This window comes from Mustela nivalis (genome assembly GCF_964662115.1).
Source record: "Mustela nivalis genome assembly, contig: HAP1_SCAFFOLD_2760, whole genome shotgun sequence".
Lineage (NCBI taxonomy): Eukaryota > Metazoa > Chordata > Mammalia > Carnivora > Mustelidae > Mustela > Mustela nivalis.
The window spans coordinates 1-20,509 of record NW_028133905.1 but is presented as its reverse complement, the minus strand read 5'-3'; the positions used below and the strand labels follow the sequence as shown (position 1 = coordinate 20,509).

The 20,509-nt window shown below is 37.3% G+C and overlaps 1 protein-coding gene across 2 annotated transcripts in view; it reads left to right on the top strand.

Moving 5' to 3' along the window:
• The window catches only part of LOC309858550 (synergin gamma-like), a 29,808-nt gene extending 10,881 nt beyond the window's left edge, over window positions 1-18,927 (top strand). The window contains exons 3-6 of one of the 2 annotated variants that reach the window (XM_082751257.1): window positions 877-998; window positions 16,536-16,666; window positions 17,305-17,410; window positions 17,932-18,927. In XM_082751257.1, the coding sequence (XP_082607383.1) occupies window positions 877-998; window positions 16,536-16,666; window positions 17,305-17,410; window positions 17,932-18,102 (530 nt within the window). In that variant the 3' untranslated portion in view covers window positions 18,103-18,927. The remainder of the gene's footprint in view (window positions 1-876; window positions 999-16,535; window positions 16,667-17,304; window positions 17,411-17,931) is intronic. The other variant, XM_082751258.1, reaches the window with a different exon arrangement.
• Window positions 18,928-20,509: the final 1,582 nt, after the last annotated feature.

Below are 20,509 nucleotides of genomic sequence, written 5' to 3'. Positions count from 1 at the left end.
AAAAAAAAGAAGAAACCAGCCTTGGAAGTTACACATACTCATTTAACTATATTCTGTTGGTTGTACTGGTCAGCCCTATTCAGTATGGGAGAAATGACAAGGGAATGAGTACCAAAACGCAGAAATTGCTGGGGTCCTTCCTGAAGGCCAAATACCACAATTAGGCCATCCTGTCCATTTTTTAAGTATGCACAAAAATTCTGTAAAAAGGTTATTATCTTCACTTTACAGATGAAGTTTTACAACTTGCCCAAGATTGCATAGCTAAGTAAGTGATGGAACTGGAGTTTGTACTCAAGTCTGTCTCACGCCATAGCCTGTGCTTTTTCCACTAAACTGTGCTACCTCCCAAGTAACAAGTCCTTCATGTACTTACGGTTTTAAGAAAATAAACTTTAAGATACATTAACTTTATTGGCACCTGGGTGGCTCAGTTGTTTAAGCATCTGATTCTTGATTACAGCTCAGGTTGTGATCTTGGGCTCATTTTATCAAGCTCCGTGTTGGGCTTTGCCCTGTGTGTGGAGCCCACTTGGGATTCTCTCTCTCCCTCTGCCCCTGCCAAGAGCATGTGCATGCGTACACTCTTCCTCAAAAAAAAAAAAAAAAAAAAGTTTTTAAGTAAAAAATAAATACATTGGGGCGCCAGGGTGGGTCAGTGGGTTAAGACCTCTGCCTTCAGCTCAGGTCATGATCCCAGGGTCCTGGGATGGAGCCCTGCGTCAGGCTCTCTGCTGAGCAGAGAGCCTGCTTCCTCCTCTCTTTCTGCCTGCCTCTTCTGCCTACTTGTGATCTCTGTCTGACAAATAAATAAATAAAATCTTAAATAAATAAATAGATAGATAAATTGACTTTAATGACACCTTTGTTTTTCAGCAGGACTGATGCCGATGCAGCAGCAAGGATTTCCTATGGTCTCTGTCATGCAGCCCAATATGCAAGGCATGATAGGAATGAATTATAGTTCTCAAATGTCCCAAGGACCAATTGCCATGCAGGTACTTGCCTCTTTAACCAATTGTTTACAAAGTTATTATTTGTTGTTTTGTGTTACATACTATTTACATGCTAGGAGCTTAATGTTCTATTTGGAAATAAATGTCTGCATCTCAGGTGGCTTCCTTCAAAATAAAATAAAGATATGTTCATAGGAGTTGGGGGAGAAAACAAGATAAGTCATGTAAGGAAAATCTGGTGCCTACTTTATTTAATTACTGGCTTAGAAGAATTTTAGAATGACATCTTAGAAAGTTCAGGGACCTGATGCCATGAAGAAGTATTGTTAGAAATAACATTGTTCTCATGAAAAGGAGCAGTGTTATTGTTTGGAAGACTTAGAGCCTTCTTTATATTGAATTATTTAATCCTCATAATTTTTTAAAGAGGTGGCATCTCCATTTTTCTGAGAAGGAATCTACAGGTTTGTGAAGTTGCTCACAGAGCATCGGAAGCCAGAATTTGAACCTAAACAGAGTAAGTCTGTTTTATACAAATTCTACATTGAATTCGCTCTCAATTGAATAGTTTAAAGCAGTGGAGTGATATAGTCAGATTTGTATTTCAGAAAGGTCATCCTGACTACAGACTAGAGAAGGATTGGAGGGAGAGAGGAGGGCAAAAGTAGATAGAAGGAGAATTATTAGAGGGCTGATGAGTGAGAGCAGGTGAGATGTTGACTGATTAAAGCAAATAATGTTACATTTTACTTTTAGAATTGGTGAATGAAATTAATAATATCAGGATTTAGTAAGCACTAAGATAAGATGGGCTTCTTCCATTTTGGATCTCTCTTTGTAAATTATCTTCTCTAGCTACGATATCCATTTAAACCAAGTAGCCAAATAAACTGAATCCAGGAGTCAGGTCTTTGAATGGCTGAATCCAAAGTGTTACAGTATTTTTTTTTTTAATAAACATATTGGGGGCACCTTGGTGTCACAGTTGGTTAAGTGTCCAACTCGGTTTCTGCTGAGGTTGTGATCTCAGAGTCATGGAATCAAGCCCTGTATTGAGCTCCATGTTCAACATGGAGTGTGCTTAAGATTCTTTCTCCCCCTCTGCTCCACCCCCTGCACTGGCTCTTTAGAATAAATGAATAAATCCTTAAAATAAATGTATTCCTTCACAAATAAGCCAGAACCAAAAAAGTTTACTTACTCTTAATAAGTATTATAATGGCCTATATTTTGTTTTTGCCAATTATTTAAAATTTTCTATGACTGTGTTTAATTATGTATACGGTATATTAGTACAGTAACACATTGTATTTGCAAAAATGCATATAATTTATAAATAAGTAATAGTCAGCATTTATGATCAGAATTTAAGTTGAAACTATTGTCGTGTTGAAGTTATATAAGCAAATAAAGCTTTTGTTCTGTATGTAAAGATTGGAGAGAACTTCTGGAATCATTCTTCATTCCTCTCCAGTAAAAGAAATGGGACTAAATTGAGCTTTTGTAGGTTTTAAATCCATGTTACTCAGCTTTTGCTAGGTTATGTTACGTAAGCAGCAATCCCCAAATCTCTGCCTTAAGAAAACAGTTTATTGGGATGCCTGGATGACTCAGTTGGTTGGGCAGCTGCCTTCGGCTTGGGTCGTGATCCCAGGGTCCTGGGATCGAGTCCCGCATCGGGCTCCTTGCTCGGCTGGGAGCCTGCTTCTCTCGCTGCCTCTGCCTGCCTCTCTGCCTGCTTGTGTGTACTCTCTCTCTCTCTCTGTCTCTGGCAAATTAAAAAAAAAAAAAAAAAATCTTTAAAAAAAAAAGGAAAGAAAACGGTTTATTTTTCATTTGTGATGGGTGTCCTTTGTGGTCTGGCTGTGACTCCAATCCATGTTCTCTTTATCCTGAGACCCTGAGATCCTAGGATATCCCAGATCCCTGACATAGGAAAAGAGATGGCCAGACCCTGTTACAATGTTTAGAGCTTCCTCTCAGAAGTGGCATTTATTAGTTACTTCTACTCACCTAAGTAATGTGTCCAAAACAAACAGCAGTAGGGGAAGAATATACCAGGAAGAATATACTAGGGATGTGTATCTTAGAGTAAAGACACAAAAGAGCTGGAAAGAATCTACCGTAGAATGCAGTGTTGTTGTTTATTGAAGTATAGTTAACACACAGTGTTATATTAGTTTTAGGTGTGCAATATAGTGTTTAACCAATTGTATACATTACCCAGTCCTTACCAAGATAACTGTACTCTTTCCTTTTTTTTTTGTTTTTAAAGATTTTATTTATTATTTGAGAGAGCACATGCAGGTAGGCAGAGCAGCAGGTAGAGGGAGGGGGAGGAAGCAGGCTCCCTGCTGAGCAGGGAGCCCTATTCCAGCTGGATCCCAGAATGTAGGGATCATGACCTGAGCTTGATGACTGAGCCACCCAATTGCCCTGATAAGTATACTCTTGGTCCCCTTTTTTTTCATCCACCTCCATCCGCACATGCTAGATCTCTTAAGAGTCTGTTTTTCGGTTTTTCTATCTCTTTCTCTCTCTCTCTTTTTTTTTTTTCAGTTGTTCCCTTATTTCGTTTCTTAAATTCCACATATGGGTGAAATCATACAGTATTTGTCTTTCTCTGAGTGACTTATTTCACTTAGCATTGTACTTATACATTATATATATATATTAATAAGTATAATTATAAGTATAATGAGTATTATATGTACTTATACATTATACATTATACACTTATACATTATACTCTCTAGGGTCCATCTGTGTCATGGCAGATGGCAAGATCTCATTCTTTTTTATGGCTGAGTCATATTCCATTATGTGTGTGTAGGGGTGTGTGTGTATATATATATATGGAGTACATTCATCTTTGGATAGACACTTGGTTTGCTGCCATATCTTGGCTATTATAAATAATGCAGCAATAAACATAGGGGTGCATAGTGTTTTTATTTTCCTTTTTTTGTTGTTAAAGATTTTATTTATTTATTTGAGAGACACCGCGAGAGAGACAACATGGGCACAAGTTGGGGGCCGAGGGAGAGGGAGAAGCAGACTCCCTGCTGAGCAGGGGGCCTGATGCGGATCTTGATCTCAGGACCCCAGGATGCTGACCTGAGCCAAAGGCAGACACTTAACTGACTGAACCACCCAGGTGCCCCATGTTTTCATTTTCTTTGGGTAAATACCGAGTAGTGGAATTCTACATAATGGAATTCTATTTTTAATTTTTTGAGGAACCTCTATACTGTTTTCCACAGTAACTGTAGCAATTTTAATTCCACCAAAGATGCATGGGGGTTCCTTTCTCTCTACATCCTCACCAACACTTGTTATTTCTGAGTTTTTGATTTTAGTCATTCTGACCAGTGTAAGGTGATATCATTGTAATAATTGATTTCCATTTCTCTGATGATGAGTGATGTTGAGCATCTTTTCATGTGTCATTGGCCATCTGATGTCTTCCTTGAAAAAATGTCTATTCAGGTCCCATTTTTAATCGCCTTGTTTGTGCTTTGCTGTTGCATTATATATACTGAATAGATACTGAATTATTTTGGATATTAACCCCTTGTCAGATATTATTTGCAAATACGTTCTCCCATTCAGTAGGTTGCCTTTTCATTTTGTTGATGATTTCCTTTGCTGTGCAGGAGCTTTTTATTTTGGTGTAGTCCCAATAGTTTAATTTTGCTTTTGCTTCCCTTGTCTGAGGCGACATATCTAGAAAAATATTTCTATGGCCAGTGTCAAATTACAGCCTGTGTTTTCTTCTGGGAGTTTTATAATTTCAGGTCTCACATTTAGGTCTTTAATCCATTTTGAGTTTATTTTTGTGTAAAGTGTGAGAAAGTGGCCCAGTTTCATTATTTTGCATGTAGTTGTCCAGTTATCCTAGCACCATTAGTTAAAGAGGCTGTTTTCTCCCCCATTGTATGTTCTTGTCTTTTTATTGTAGGTTAATTGACCATATTTGCATGGATTTATTTCTAGGCTCTCTGTCCTGTTCCATTGATCTAGTTTTGTGCCAGTACCATATTATTATTATTGTTGCTGCTGTTGTTGTTTTAGATTTTTATTTATTTACTTATTAAAGAGAAAGAGAGCATGAGCAGGGGGAGGGGCAGAGGAAGAGGAAGAAGCAGACTCCCCACTGATCTTGGAGCCCAATGCCAGGCTCAATCCCAGGACCCTGAGATCATGACCTGAGCAGAAGGCAAACATTAAACCCACTGAGCCACCCAGATGCCCCAGTACCATATTGTTTTGATTACTACAGCTTTGTAGTATATCTTGAAATATGGGGTTGTATACCACCAGCTTTCTGAAGATTGCTTTGGCTATTCAAGCTCTTTTGTGGTTCCATACAAATTTTAGTATTATTTGTTCTAGTTCTGTGAAAAATGTTGTTGGTATTTTGATAGGGATTACATTGAATATGTAGGTTGCTTTGGGTAGTATGAGTATTTTAACAATATTCTTCCAGTTCGTGAGCTGTCTTTCCATTTGTTTGTGTCATCTTCAGTCCCCTTCATCAATATCTTATAGTTTTCAGAGTATAGGTCTTCTGACTCCATCGTTAAGTTTATTCCTAGGTATTCTATGACTTTTGGTGTAATTATAAATGGGATTGTTTTCTTAATCTCTGTTTCTGCTACTTCCATTACTAGTGTATAGAAATGCAACAGAGTTCTGTATATTAATTTTGTATCCTGAAACTTTACTGATTCATTTGTCAATTCTGACAGTCTTTTGATAAAATCTTTAGGGTTTTCTATTTATAGTATCATGTCATCTGCAAATACAGACAGTTTTACTTCTTCCTTATCATTTAGGATGCTTTTTATTTCTTTTTCTTGTCTGATGGCTGTGTCTGAGACTTACAGTACATGGAATGTTGAAATGTTGAAAAAAGTGGTGAGAATGGATGTCCTTGTCTTGTTCCTAGTGTTAGAGGAAAAGCTCTCAATTTTTCACTATTGAGTATGTTAGTTGTGGGTTTTTTATATATGGATTTTACTGTATTGAGGTATGTTCCCTCTAAACCCATTTGGTTGAGTTTTTAATCATGAATGGATATTGTATTTTGTCAAATGATTTGTCCATATCCACCGAAATTATTACACAGTCCTTTCTCTTGTTAATGTGATTTATCAATGCTGATTGCAAATATTGAGCCACCCACTCTTGCATCCCTGAAATAAATCCCACTTGACCATGGTGAATGATTTTTTTAATGTATAGTAGGATTTGATTTGCTAATATTTTGTTGAGGATTTTTTATGTCTATGTATCTCGGAGATTTTGGCCTATAGTTTTCTTTTTTTGTAGTGTCTGTCTAGTTTTGGTATCAGGGTATGATGGCCTTGTGGAATGAATTTGGAAGCTTTTACTCCTGCTCTGTTTTTTGAGAAGACTAGGCATTAACTTTTCCTTAAATGTTTGGTAAAATTCATCTGTGAAAGCATCTGGTCCTGGACTTTTGTTTTGGGGGAATTTTCTTGATTATTGATTCAATTTCATTGCTAGTAATCATTGTGTATAAATTTTCTGTTTCTTCTTCATTCAGTTTTAGAATGTTACATATTCCTGGGAATTTATCCATTTCTTCTAGGTTGTCCAATTTGTTGGTATATAATTTTTCATTGTATTCTCTTAGAATCATTTGTTTTTCTGTGGTATTTGTTGTTATTTCTCCTTATTCATTTCTGGTTTTATTTATTTGAGTCTTTTTTTTCTTGACGCATCTGGCTAAAGGTTTATCAATTTTGTTTTTCTTTACAAAGAACCAACACCTTGTGTCATTGGGCTTTTTTTAACCCCAAGTTCCTTCAGGTGTAAGATTAGGTTCTTTATTTGAGATTTTTCTAAGATAGGACTGTATTGCTGTAATCTTCCCTCTTAGAACAACTTTTGCTGCATCTCAAAGATTTTGGACATTGTGGGGATGCCTGGGTGGCTCAGTGGGTTAAAGCCTCTGCCTTCAGCTCAGGTCATGGTCTCAGGGTCCTGGGATCGAGCCCCACATCGGGCTCTCTGCTCAGCGGGGAGTCTGCTTCCTCCTCTCTCTCTCTCTGCCTGCCTCTCTGCCTACTTGTGATCTGTCAAATAAATAAAATCGTTTTAAAAAATAATTTAAAAATTAAATAAATAAATAAAGATTTTGGACATTGCGTTTTCATTTTCATTTGGCTCCATGTATTTTGAGTTTTCCTCTTTGATTTCTTGGTTGACCCATTTATTGTTTAATATCATGTTATTTGTGTTCTTTCCAGATATTTTCTTATGGCTGATTTCTAGTTTCATACTGTTATGGTTGAAAAAAATGCATTATACGATTTCAGTTTTCTTTAATTTGTTGAGACTTGTGGACTAAGATGTCATCCATCCTGGAGAATGTTGCATGTGCACTTGAAAAGAATGTGTAGTCCACGGTTTTGGGATGGAATGGTCTGAATATATCTGTTAGGTCCATCTTGTCTAATGTGTCATTCAAATATCTCTCCATTGATGTAAGTGGAGTGTTAAAGTCTTACTATTACTGTATTACTGCAGTTTTTCTCTTTATGTCTGTTAATGTTTGTTTTATGTATGTATCCTATGTTGGGTGTATAGATACTGTTAATGTTTATATCCTCTTGTCCTTTTGTCCCTTGTTAGAGTCGGTTTTAATGTCTGTTTTGTCTGATGTAAGTATTGCTACCCTGGCTTTCTTTTCACTTCCATCCGCATGGTAACTGTTTTTATATCCCTTACTGTAAACTTTTTTTTTTTAAGATTTAATTTATTTATTTGACAGAGAGAGAGAGATCACAAGCAGACAGAGAGGGGGAAGCTGCTGAGCAGAGAGCCCAATACGGGGCTTAGTCCCAGGACCCTGAGATCACAACCTGAGCTGAAGGCAGTGGTTTAACCCTCTGAGCCACCCAGGCACCTCTCTGTTACTACTTTCAATCTGCATGTGTCTTTAGCTCCAAAGAGAGTCTTTTGTAGGCAGCATATAGGTTGTGGGTCTTGTTTTTAATCCATTCAGTCACCCTATGTCTTCTGGTTTGAACATTTAGTCTATTTACATTTAATTATGGGGGCGCCTGGGTGGCTTAGTGGGTTAAAGCCTCTGCCTTCGGCTCAGGTCATGATCCCAGAGTCCTGGGATCGAGCCCCACATCAGGCTCTCCGCTGCTTGGGGAGCCTCCTTTCTTCTCTCTCTCTCTCTGCCTGCCTCTCTGCCTACTTGTGATCTCTGTCTGTCAAATAGAGGCAGAGAGAGAGGAAGGGAAGCAGGCTCCCTGCTGAGCAGAGAGCCTCATTCGGGGCTTGATCCCAGGACCCTGGGACCATGACCTGAGCCGATGGCAGAGGCTTTAACCCACTGAGTCATGCAGGTGCCCTGATAATCGTGTTCTTATTGCCATTTTCTTACTTCTTTATGGTTGTTTTGTCATTTTTTTTTTTATTCCTTCTTGTCTTGCTGTCTTTCCTTGTGGTTTGATGGCTTCCTTTAGTATTATGTTTGAATTCCTGTCTCTTTATTTTTTTGTATCTATTACAGGTTTTTTATTTGTAATTACCATTAGGTTCATATATAATATCTTATGCCTGTAGCAGTCTATTAAGTTGAACTTAATTTGTATTAAGTATTATTTGTATTAAGTTGATAGTCACTTAAGTTTGAACTCATTCTAATAGCACTAAATTTTTACTTCCTGCTCCCATATTTTATGTATATGATGTCATACTTTACATCCTTCTATTTTGCAAATCCCTTGGCTAATTTTTATAGATATAATTGGTTTTACTGCTTTTGTGCTTTAACCTCCATGCTGGTTTTATAAGTAACTAATCAACTACTTTTAATATATGTTTGCATTTTACCTGTGAGATTTTTTCCTTTCATCATTTTCTTATTCCTGAATGTGGCCTTTACTTGCCAAAGAATTCCCTTTAACATTTCTTATAAGGCTGGTTTAGTGATGAACTCCTTTAACTTTTGTACATTTGGGAAATTCTTTATCTCTCCTATTATGAATGATAACCTTACAGGGTAGAGTATTGTTTGCAGGATTTTTCCTTTTAGCACTTTGAATATATCATGCCACTGCCTTCTGGCCTGCAGTGTCTCCTGAAAAGTCAGCTGATACACTGTATCAGCTGTCCCTTGTACAAGGGAAATTCCATAAAGCTATCAGCTGGCTTTTCTTTTTTCTTGCTGCTTATAGTATTCTCTCTTTATCACCACTTCTTATTTATTGTATGTCTTGATATGGACTTCCTTGGGTTTATCTTGTTGGGGGCTCTCTGATTCCTGGATCTGGATGTCTTTTTCCTTCCCCAGATTAGGAAGTTTTCAGCTATCATTTCTTCAAATAAGTTTTCTGCCTCCTTCTCTCTATCTTCTTCTGGGATCCCTATAAAATGAATATTGTTATGCTTGATGCTATTGCATAGTTATCTTAACCTGTTGTCATTTATTATTATTCTTTTTGTTGTTGTTGCTGCTCAGGTTGGTTGCCTTTCATTAAGCTGGCTTCCAGATTGCTGATCCATTCTTCTGCTTCCTCTAATCTGTTGTTGATTACACCTAGTGTATTTTAAAATTTTAGTTATTGAATTCTTTAGCCTTGACTGGTTCTTTTTAATATTTGCTCTTTGTTAATGGTCTCACTGAGATTCTCCACTGTTTTCTCAAGTCCAGTGAGTATCTTTGTGACCATTACTGACCATGTCTGAACTCTTTATCAGGCATATGGCTTATCTCCATTTCATTTAGCTCCCCTCCTACACTTTCTGATGTGGGCTTCTCTCTGTAATTAGCTGTGGAAGGTCTATTCTGCCAGTCTTCAGGTTGTTTTCAGAGTTAGTCACATAAATGTAATTCCTTTCTCAATGTGTCCATGGGAGGAGGTGAGTTCAGGATCCTCCTACTCTGCCATCTTCCCCAAACTACCCTCCTTCTGTTTTTTTGTTGTTGTTTTTGCTTTTGTTCTCTTAAGTAGGCTGTACACCCAACATGGAGCTTGAACTCAAGACCTGAGATCAAGAGTTGCATGCTCTAGCTCTACCAATTGAGCCAGCCAGGTGCCCCCTGTTTTTTTGGTAATAGCTGCTTTAATGGGTGTGAGGTAGTGTCTCATTGTAGTTTTGATTTGCATTTCTCCAAAATGTGATGTTGAATATCTTCTCATGTGGTTATTGGCCATTTATACATCTTTTTTAGAGAAATGTTTATTGAGGTCTGTTGTCAATTTTTGAATTGAGTTTTTTGTTGTTAAATTGTAAGAGTTCTCTATATATTTTAGATTTTAATCCCTTATCAGATGTATGATTTGCAAATATTGTCTTCCATTCTGTGGGCTCCTTTTTCTCTGTGGATAGTGTTTCTTGATGTACAAATATTTAAGGTTTTCATGGAATCAAGTTGTTTATTATTATTGTTTTTTAATGTTTGTCAGAATTTACCAGCAAAGCCATCAGGTCCAGGACTTTTCTTGTTGGGTGATTTTGATTACTCATTAAATCTCTGTGGCTATATGATAAGCCTTCTCAAAAGTATTTTAGCTATTCTAGTTCTTCTATCTTTCCATTCATGTTTTAGGATAATGTTGTCTGTATCTATGAAAAGTCTTCTTGGAGTTTTGATAGGAATTATGGTAAATCTTTTTTATTAGTTTGGGGGAGATTGACATCTTTAATATGTGGATTCTTGCATTATATGAGCAGTATATTGTCTATTTATTTAGGTCTTTGATTTCTGTCATCAGCATTGTATAGTTTTCACCATATAAATTCTTTAAATGTTTTGTTAGATTTACATCTAGGCATTTCATTCTTTTGAGTAATTATAAATGGCATTGTGTCTGTATTTCGGTGTCCTATTCATTGCTAATATATTAGAAATGATTGATTTGGGTATGTACATTTTGTAAAAATTATAGGATTTTTTTTGTAGATTCCTCAGGGTTTTCTATGAGATAGTCATATCCTTTTATCAAATTTTAACATACCATATTTGTCTTATATTTTTTTTAAAGAATTGAACAAAACAGTTATAATTCCATTCTTCTACTTCCCCAGAGATGGTTATCACTATCAAAAATTCAATGCTTGGGGTCGCCTGGGTGGCTCAGTGGGTTGGGGCCTCTGCCTTCGGCTCAGGTCAGGATCCCAGGGTGCTGGGATCGGGCCTTGCGTTGGGCTCTCTGCTCAGCGGGAAGCCTGCTTCCCTTCCTCTCTCTCTGCCTGCCTCTCTGCCTAGTTGTGGTTTCTGTCTGTCAAATAAAAAAACCTTAAAAAAAAAATTCAGTGCTTATTGTTTTCGTTTGTATTCTTATACTTCTACTATTTTACATGTTTGAATATTCATGGACATTATATATTTTCTAGATTGTGTGCCCTTCTGCATTTGATTTTTTTAATTGGACATTGTTTCTCCCCTAGATTTATCCCTGTTACAGAGTGAAGTCAAGTTTGTTCATATAGCTGCTGTGTAGTATTCCAATGCATGAGTATATATACTTCGGTTGATGGACATTTAAGTTGCTTCCAATTTTTTGCTGTTTGTTCTAGTTTTATTGATTTCTGAGAGTTCATTGTATATTCTGGGTTCTTGCCTTTGTGGTTATTTGTGTTGCCACTATCGCCTCCTATACTTTGGTTTGTCTTTTAATTTTGGTGGTAGCGTCCTGTGTTGTAAAAGTTAAGACAGATGGATAAATCATTTCTTTTATGGTTTTGAGTTTTATGTCTCACTAGATATAGTCCTACTCTGAGATCGTAAGATTTTTCTCCTGTATTTTCTTATTAAACCTATCTGAAGTCGATCTTTGGTATCAGTATGAGTCTAAAGTTCTAATTTTATTATTTTCCATTTGAGTAGACAGTTGTCTTCAAATCACTTATCAGTAGCCCATTCTTTACTCATTGATTTCTAAGATTACTCCTACACTATCCAATTTCTTTATATGCTTTGGGTTAGTTTATGAGCCCTTCTATTTATCCCTTCTGTCTATCCCTGCATCAGTAACTATCTTAGTGTCCTAATTTTTCTAGCCCAAGATAAGCCTTAATAACTGCTTGTGTGGATCTTCTTTTAAAGAATTTTAGCTATTCATATTTCTTTCCTTTGAAGTATGAATTTTTAAGATAATCTTGTGAAATTCCACATAAAATCTGTTGGGATTTTGATTGAAATTGCTATTTTTACTTTTTTAGTCTGTCCTGTCTCTCCAGTTACTCAAGTCTTCAGTAGCCTTCAGTATTCTGCATCTATGAGTGAACTTCTTTATCTTTAGTGTTTTTAACAGTTTTTTGGATACATCTCAGATTTCTGAGTTATTTCTTTTGTCATGTGATCCACCCAGTATATAACTAAAGTTTAGTATTTTTTAACCTTTTGGTATATCTAGATTTCAAAAGAATGAATTAAGAAACTGTATAAATGTATAAAGGAACTTTTCAGTAGTAGGAGAAAGACAAAATATCATTCAGCAAGCTTGAATCTTCTTGAAGAACAGAATTTTGTAAATAGGAAGGCAATGTGCAAGAAAATGCCCTGTTTCATTCTTTATTATTTTTGTGGAATGTCTGGTCTTTTGACCTATATGAGTTGAGTAGGGTTTTGGGAGGGGGGTTGCATTTTATGTGCTTGAGTAAACTAAGTCAATTTTTTTAAAGATAGTTTTATTTATTTATTTGACAGACAGAGATCACAAATAGGCAGAGAGGCAGACAGAGGGAGAAGGAGGGAAGCAGGCTCCCAGCTGAGCAGAGAGCCTGATGTAGGGCTTGATCCCAGGACCCTGGGATCGTGACCTGAGCTGAAGGCAGAGGCTTTAGCCACTGAGCCACCCAGGTGCCCCAAACTAAGTCAATTTATAGATTTTACTTATTTATTTGACAGACAGAGATCACAAGTAGGCAGAGAGGCAGGCAGAGAGAGAGGAGGAAGCAGGCTCCCTGCCGAGCAGAGAGCCTGATGTGGGACTCGATCCCAGGACCTGAGATCATGACCTGAGCCAAAGGCAGTGGCTTAACCCACTGAACCACCCAGGCGCCCCCAAACTAAGTCAATTTAAAAAGGAACTTAATTCCTCATTGCAAGAAAGAAATGATGAGGGGTGCCTGCGTGGCTGTCTTCAGCTCAGGTCATGATCTCAGGGTCCTGGGATCAAGCCCCGCATCAGGCTCTCTGCTTCGCAGGGAGCCTGCTGCCCGCCCCACTCTCTCTCTGCCTGCCTTTCTGCCTCCTTGTGATCTCTGTCTGTCAAATAAATAAATAAAATCTTTAAAAAAAAAAAAAGAAATGGTGGTTATGTGACATGATGGAGGTGTTAAGTTAATACTGCAGTGGTAATTATTTTGCAGTATATAAGTGTATCACATCAACAGGTTGCATACCTTAAAATTACACAGTGTTATGTCAGCTACATCCCAGTAAAGCTGGAAAAAATAGGAAATTGATTTAGTTATTATACTTAAGTAGATCTGTAAAAAATAAATAAATGTAATCCTAGGACTACAGTGCTAATTTTTAGCAGCAAGAGAACCACACCGTGACTAAAAGTAAGTATTCATTGCCACCCTCACCCAAGATTTAGAATAGACAGTGTTAGAATTCCAATATGAATTATTTGTAACTCCCGTTGTAAGGTCCTAAAACCATTCATAAGCCTTCCAAGCTGCTACTCTTCATTGAGCAATTATATGACTGATCATATGAATAAACACACAACAAAACACATTATAATTGTTTTTAAGTCTGAATCTGTGGTAGCTGGTAATTGGAGAGGCAGCATGGCCTAATGGTGGAGAACATGGACTTTGGAACCAGACATTTCCTTGTTCTAATACTGGCTCTGCCACTTACCCACAATAAATAAAGTAGTTAACTATTTTGTACTTCAATTTCCTCATCTATAAAATGAGAATAATAGTAGCACCTTCCGCCTCATTTTGTTACAAGAATTAAGTCTATTAATATATGTAAAGCCCTTAGAAAAGTCCCTGGGACATATGAGGAGCTTCATAAGTGTTAATATTAAGGTATTCTTGTTGATTGTTATCAGAAATATCTCTAATTCTAAGGATCTTACATATATTGAGAATAGTGTATGTAAGTGCCTACTTATATAGCTGGCATATGGCATGAACACAATAAAATGATACATATATTATAACTATGAAGTGTTCATTTTTCTTATTTAGTTGCTTTGACTCTGTTTTTGCCTGCAGAATCCTACTTTGTTCCAGAAAAAAAAAAAAATGGGGTCATCATTGTTTTTGAGAGTGTATTACTTTATCAGTATAATTATACTTTGTCAGTATATTTTTAATAATTATAATAACGGCTATTTACTCATATATGCTTCACAGTGTTCTAGGTGCTTTACCCACATTATATTATTTCTAGGCCTTAAAACAATCCCCTACTGTTTCAATGAGGTGCACTTTTTTCAAAGTTCAGAATGAGGGGATATTTTTGATAATTTCTAAAAGGAGTACTTTGAGGAAAACCCTAACATGATTTCTTCAATAAAAAAACAAGATCTTAAATGTTGATCTAAAATCAAGATCTTAGTGTTGTTTAAAAAAAAAAAAAAAAAAACCAGGCAGCTCAGTTGGTTAAGCGACTGCCTTTGGCTCAGGTCATGATCCTGGAGTTCCAGGATCGAGTCGCCCATCGGGCTCCCTGCTTGGTGGGGAGTCTGCTTCTCCCTCTGACCCTCCCCCTCTCATTATCTCTCTCTCTCTTCTCTCATTCTCTCTCAAATAAATAAATAAAATCTTTTAAGAAAAAAAAAAAAAAAACCATTAAAAATGGGGCACCCAGCTGGCTCAGTCAGCAGAGCATGTGACTTTTGATCTCAGGGTTGAGTTCAAGCCTCTTGGGTGTAGAGATTACTTAAAAGTAAAGAATCGGGGCACCTGGGTGGCTCAGTGGGTTAAAGCAGCTGCCTTCAGCTCAGGTCATGATCTCAGGGTCCTGGGATCGACTCCCGCATCGGGCTCTCTGCTCAGCAGGGAGCCTGCTTCCTCCTCTCTCTCTCTCTGCCTGCCTCTCTGCGTACTTGTGATCTCTCTCTGTCAAATAAATAAATAAAATCTTTAAAAAAATAAAATAAAATAAAAGTAAAGAATCTCTGGGGCACCTGGGTGGCTCAGTCGTTAAGCATCTGCCTTCAGCTCAGGTCATGATCCCAAGGTCCTGGGATGGAGCCCCGCATTGGGCTCCCTGCTTGGCAGGAAGCCTGCTTCTACCTCTCCCAGTTCCTCTGCTCATGTTCCTACTCTCATTATATCTCTCTGTGTCAAATAAATAAATAAAATCTTTTTTAAAAAAAGTAAAGATAAAAATCTGACTATATTAATTCCCATAGTGTGAAAATAATCTTAACCTTAAAGTAATTTAAATTTCGGTAGTTTACATTAACCAAGTTTGTGTAAGTCGGGGAGTTAACCATTATTACAAACTCATCCTTCATCCACTATAACTGAAAGTAACCATCCTCAAATTAACAGACTGGGCAATTTGGGTGACTAAAGTAGTTAGATGCATGTATTTTGGTTTTTGAAGGAAGAGAGGATAAAAGGTTTAGAAGAAGCAAGGAGGAATATTTCCCTTAGTTACAGGAAATGTGGAAGAGAAGCAGTAGTCTCCAAAGGAGAGCACTTCCAGAGACAGCCAGATTTCCATTAGGGAAGAGAAGGGAAGCCTGTCAGGGAGAAGGCTGAGAAGTAGAATTTCCACTCAGTGTAAAATAAGCCATTTTCATCATTATCAGTGTCTTCATAATCATTATTAACATTAGATTTTGTGACTAGCTATTGTGTAATACTATTCTTACTACTGCATGCTTGAATAAACTTTATACTGTGGTATTGCTATATCACTTATTGCTGATTGAATATATTTTGTTTTCTGTGGAAGTTTGACTATCAGGCCTGTCATAATAAACATCAAAATATTTATTATCCTATCATACTTACTGGGAAAGCATGTTTAATCTCATCTTTGGAATAACTACCATATGGCAAGCTCTGTTGCTGGAAATACAAAGACATGTAAGATATGATACCGCTTCTCAAAGAATATGGGTTAGTGAACTGACCAGAATATACCCGTGGGCTTCCAAGCACACACGCCCTCAGACTGTTAGCATTGGGCACCTCTGAAACAAGGAAATGAAAGGGATGAGATAGTAAGGGGAGCTTTCCATTTTTAGCCTGTGCTTTTTGACTATTATTTAAAAGAAAATCATATGGTTCATTAATAAAAACACTAGGTAAGAATTTATGGAAGTCATTGTTTTCCTGTGTAATAATTAAAAGGAGGAATTGTGGGGACGCCTGGGTGGCTCAGTTGGTTAAGCAGTCTCAGGTCATGATCCCAGCATCCTGGGATCGAGTCCCATATCGGGCTCCTTGCTCCGCAGGGAGCCTGCTTCTCCCTCTGACTCTGCCTGCCACTCTGTCTGCCTGTGCTCACTCTCGCTCTCTCTCTCTCTGACAAATAAATAAATAAAATCTTAAAAAAAAAAAAAGGAGGAATTGTGTTTTTCAAGCCTTTGTTTCTTTCAGGCAGGAATACCAATGGGCCCAATGCCAGCAGCAGGGATGCCTTACCTGGGACAAACGCCTTTCCTGGGAATGCGTCCTCCAGGCCCACAGTACACTCCAGACATGCAGAAGCAGTTTGCTGAAGAGCAACAGTAAGAGACCTCAGGAATCAAGCATAAAGATGCATGATAGCTGCTATTTTAAGAACAGTTCTTTAATGCAGATTTGAAACCAGTACAGTCATGTCGCATTTAAGATACTTGCAATACATTTTTATATATAAGTTTTAAGAACAAACCTTATGGATCCTCTAATTCAACCCTATAATTTTACATTTAGGGAAAATACAGTTCAGAGGATGCAGTTTCTTGTTAGCCCCCATCACATAGTTACTAGCAAAGCCTAGACCCAATGTAGGCCTCCTGATGCCCCAAGCATTGCTCTTTCTCCTGTACAACACTGCCTTCCCAAGTCAGAGTTTCTTTTTTGTCTACCTCCCTGGCTGTTTTTTGAGGTTATTTTTGAATGCAAAAAATTGTCCCTTTCTTTTGCAAATTAGACAAGAAATAAATTCATATCTGTAACTTAGGTAAATCATTTTTTGGACTCATTTTGTATATTTCAAAATTAATGGGGAAATAGTATTGTCTTAAGAAAATCAGATATAATTAGCAGTGAGGGTTTTCATTCTAGAAGTATAAGGTGATCTTGCTGAAACTGTTAGAAGTATGACTATAACACAGTTGCTAATCTCTGAAGCTAGTTCTTTACTAGATTGTTTTTCCTTCAGAAAACGATTTGAACAGCAACAGAAGCTCTTAGAAGAAGAAAGGAAAAGACGCCAGTTTGAAGAGCAGAAGCAGAAGCTCAGACTTCTGAGTAGTGTGAAACCGAAGGTAATCTATTCCACCACCGCAGCCCGCCTTTGCCCTGTGTGTGCCTCTCACTCATTCAGGGGATTCTGTCACCTGGGCACCAGCCCAAGCTGAAGCTATGGCTGATTCATTTGGGTCTAAAAGTGAGAATTCTTCTTTTCCTGTAAGACACTATTATTGAACGGAATGGGATATCAACCATCATCATCTCAGGTCTTTTTTACTACCACTGGAATGTTCGTGATCTTTTCTTGGGAAGATTAATAATTGATTTTAATATTAATATAGGATACTTAATATCATTTGTGTCCTGAAGTATTTATAAATGAACCCTTTAATATTTTTGTGTTTTATAGATTTGTCTTTTTATGCATTTGTATACTTACACACTTGTCAGTGTTTTTCTGACTTGCAGAATTCCCTATCAGAAGTCTGTGGTAAAAATATTGAAAACAGACAAATATCTGTACTTTCAGTTTGGGAGGATCTAGGATGAAATGAGCCATAAGTGAAGATATATGCGTATATCTGTTGTCTCTTAGACAGGTGAGAAGAGTAGAGATGATGCTTTGGAAGCCATAAAAGGAAACTTGGATGGATTTTCCAGAGATGCTAAGATGCACCCTACTCCGGCATCACACCCTAAGAAACCAGGTAATTTTACTGTAAAAATTTCCTTTTATTGGAAGGTGATTTCCTGTGTGTTTAATTGACCATTATGTGTGTGTGGAGAGTCACTGCTCATCTCATCCTTCAAGCTGAATAAAGATTTGGATGTTTTAAAATGTATAGGGGGTTAAGAATAGCATAACATTAATAGATGAAGAATTGTTGAATCATTCAGCCAACCAAGTACTCTTTTCTGCTGGCATATATTACGTTGATAAATTTTCCTTAGACCCTTGTATTGTAGTACCTTTTGTAGGTGATATCAGTAGGGAATAATATAACATTGGCACAGTTACCAGTTCTTTCTGGGACAGCTTTAACTCTGTCTTATTAAATTCACTTGATAGATTATATACTCAGATTCTCATTCCAGATGTTCCCCAAAGTAAGATATATAGCAAGCTGAAAAGAAAATGGATGTAGCAGTCAGAATGAGTTCAGAAAGGAAAAACGTAAATAAAAATGAAAATTATAAGCTAAATAACTACTTAGGAAGTAATTGAAAAATAAATATTGGAATGCTTAAAACTGGAACCTGTGTCGAACTTAGAAGGAGGAGAAGGCGGCGATGAATGGTCATTGTTAGGGCAAACACTGTTCTGTCCATATAGAACGCCCTCTTTCGACAACTAGGTATAGTTTGACAACCTCATTGTTAAATAATAAATTGTTTTGGCATTTAAGAGGTCTCAGGAGTTCAGTCAACATGCATGCAGTTAGCTGTTTCTAGTTAATTTTGCTCTGTGCTTATCCAAAAAAAGATTTTTGAAGCAAGAAGTTTCCAGAGCTTCTCCAGTTAGGGACTTAACATAAAGTACATTAAAAAAGTTTCCAACCTTTTACCCACCAAAGACATCTATTAATACCCCTGCCCCCACCGACTGTTTACTTTAAGATATGGAATATACAAACCATCACATAATTTTATACTCTTCTTAATCATATATATCACTGTTGAGAGTTTATAAGCCAAAATATATATGACACATAGATTAACATAATTCCAGTCAAATGCAAAGAAACATTGGTTTAACATTTGCAGACTTACTTCTGGTAAATAGGGTCCATTTAAAAAATACTCATAGTAGCTCTCAGTTTTCCATTATTACCATTTTCTACCAGTGATGGTCTGAGAACCCAAATTAAGAACTTAAATCCAGGGCACCTGGGTGGCTCAGTGCGTTAAAGCCTCTGCTTTCGGCTCAGGTCACGATCCCAGGGTCCTGGGATTGAGTCCCGCATTGGGCTCTCTGCTCAGCAGGAAGCCTGCTTCCCCTTCTCTCTCTGCCTGCCTCTCTGCCTACTTGTGATCTCTGTCTGTCAAATAAATAAAATCTTAAAAAAAAAAAATTAAATCCATACTTGTGTAACCATTCTTAGGAGGGGTTGGAGTTTGTTGGGTCATGGCTTTTTGGGTTTTTTTGTTGTTTTTTTTTAAAGATGTTATTTATTTATTGGACAGACAGAGATCACAAGTAGGCAGAGAGACAGAGGAGGAAGCAGGCTCCCTGCTGAGCAGAGAGCCCAATGCAGGGATGCAGGGCTCAATCCCAGGATCCTGGGATCATGACCCGAGCTGAAGGCAGAAGCTTTAACCCACTGAGCCACCCGGCACCCCAGCTTTTTGTTTTTTTTAAACAAAATTAAATAAGACAACAATTTTGAATATTCATTTTGCATCTTTCATAAAACCTAGAAGCATTGAAGATTCTATTTTATGAATCCAAAAGAGAAGTGTCCAGAAGAGAAGCACGTGGTATCCCCATTTTTCAGATGAGAGCCTTTTTTAAAAAAGACTGCTCCTGTGGCATTAGACTTTAGTAAATATTAAAGCAATTTAAAGTAGTTAAAAATGTGAAGAAGCTTTACATGTAGAAAACCCTAAAGACCACCAAAAAAATGTTAGAACTAGTAAATTAATTCAGTGAAGTTATAGAATACAAAACCAATATGTAAAAATATGTTGCACTTCTATACACTAACAGCAATCTATCAGAAAAATAAATTAAGGAAACGATTTCATTTACACTAGCATCAAGTAGAATAAAAAACGTAGGAATAAATTAAGCCAGGAGCTGAAAGACCTGTATACTGAAAACTTGAAGTCATCGATGAAAGTAATTGAAGAAGACACACACAAAAAAGGAAAGATACTTTGTGCTCATGGGTTGGAAGAATGAGTAAAATGTCCATGTTACCCAAAGCAATCTACAGATTTCAGGACAATTCCTATCAATATTCTAGTGGCATTTTTCACAGAAATAGAACAATCCTAAAATTTGTGTAGAACCACAAAAGACCTCAGATAGCCAAAGTGGTCTTAAGAAAGAAGAAATCGGGAGCACCTGGGTGGCTCAGCGGGTTAAAGCCTCTGCCTTTGGCTTGGGTCATGATCCCAGGATCCTGGGATGGAGCCCAGCATTGGGCTCTCTGCTCAGCAGGCAGCCTGCT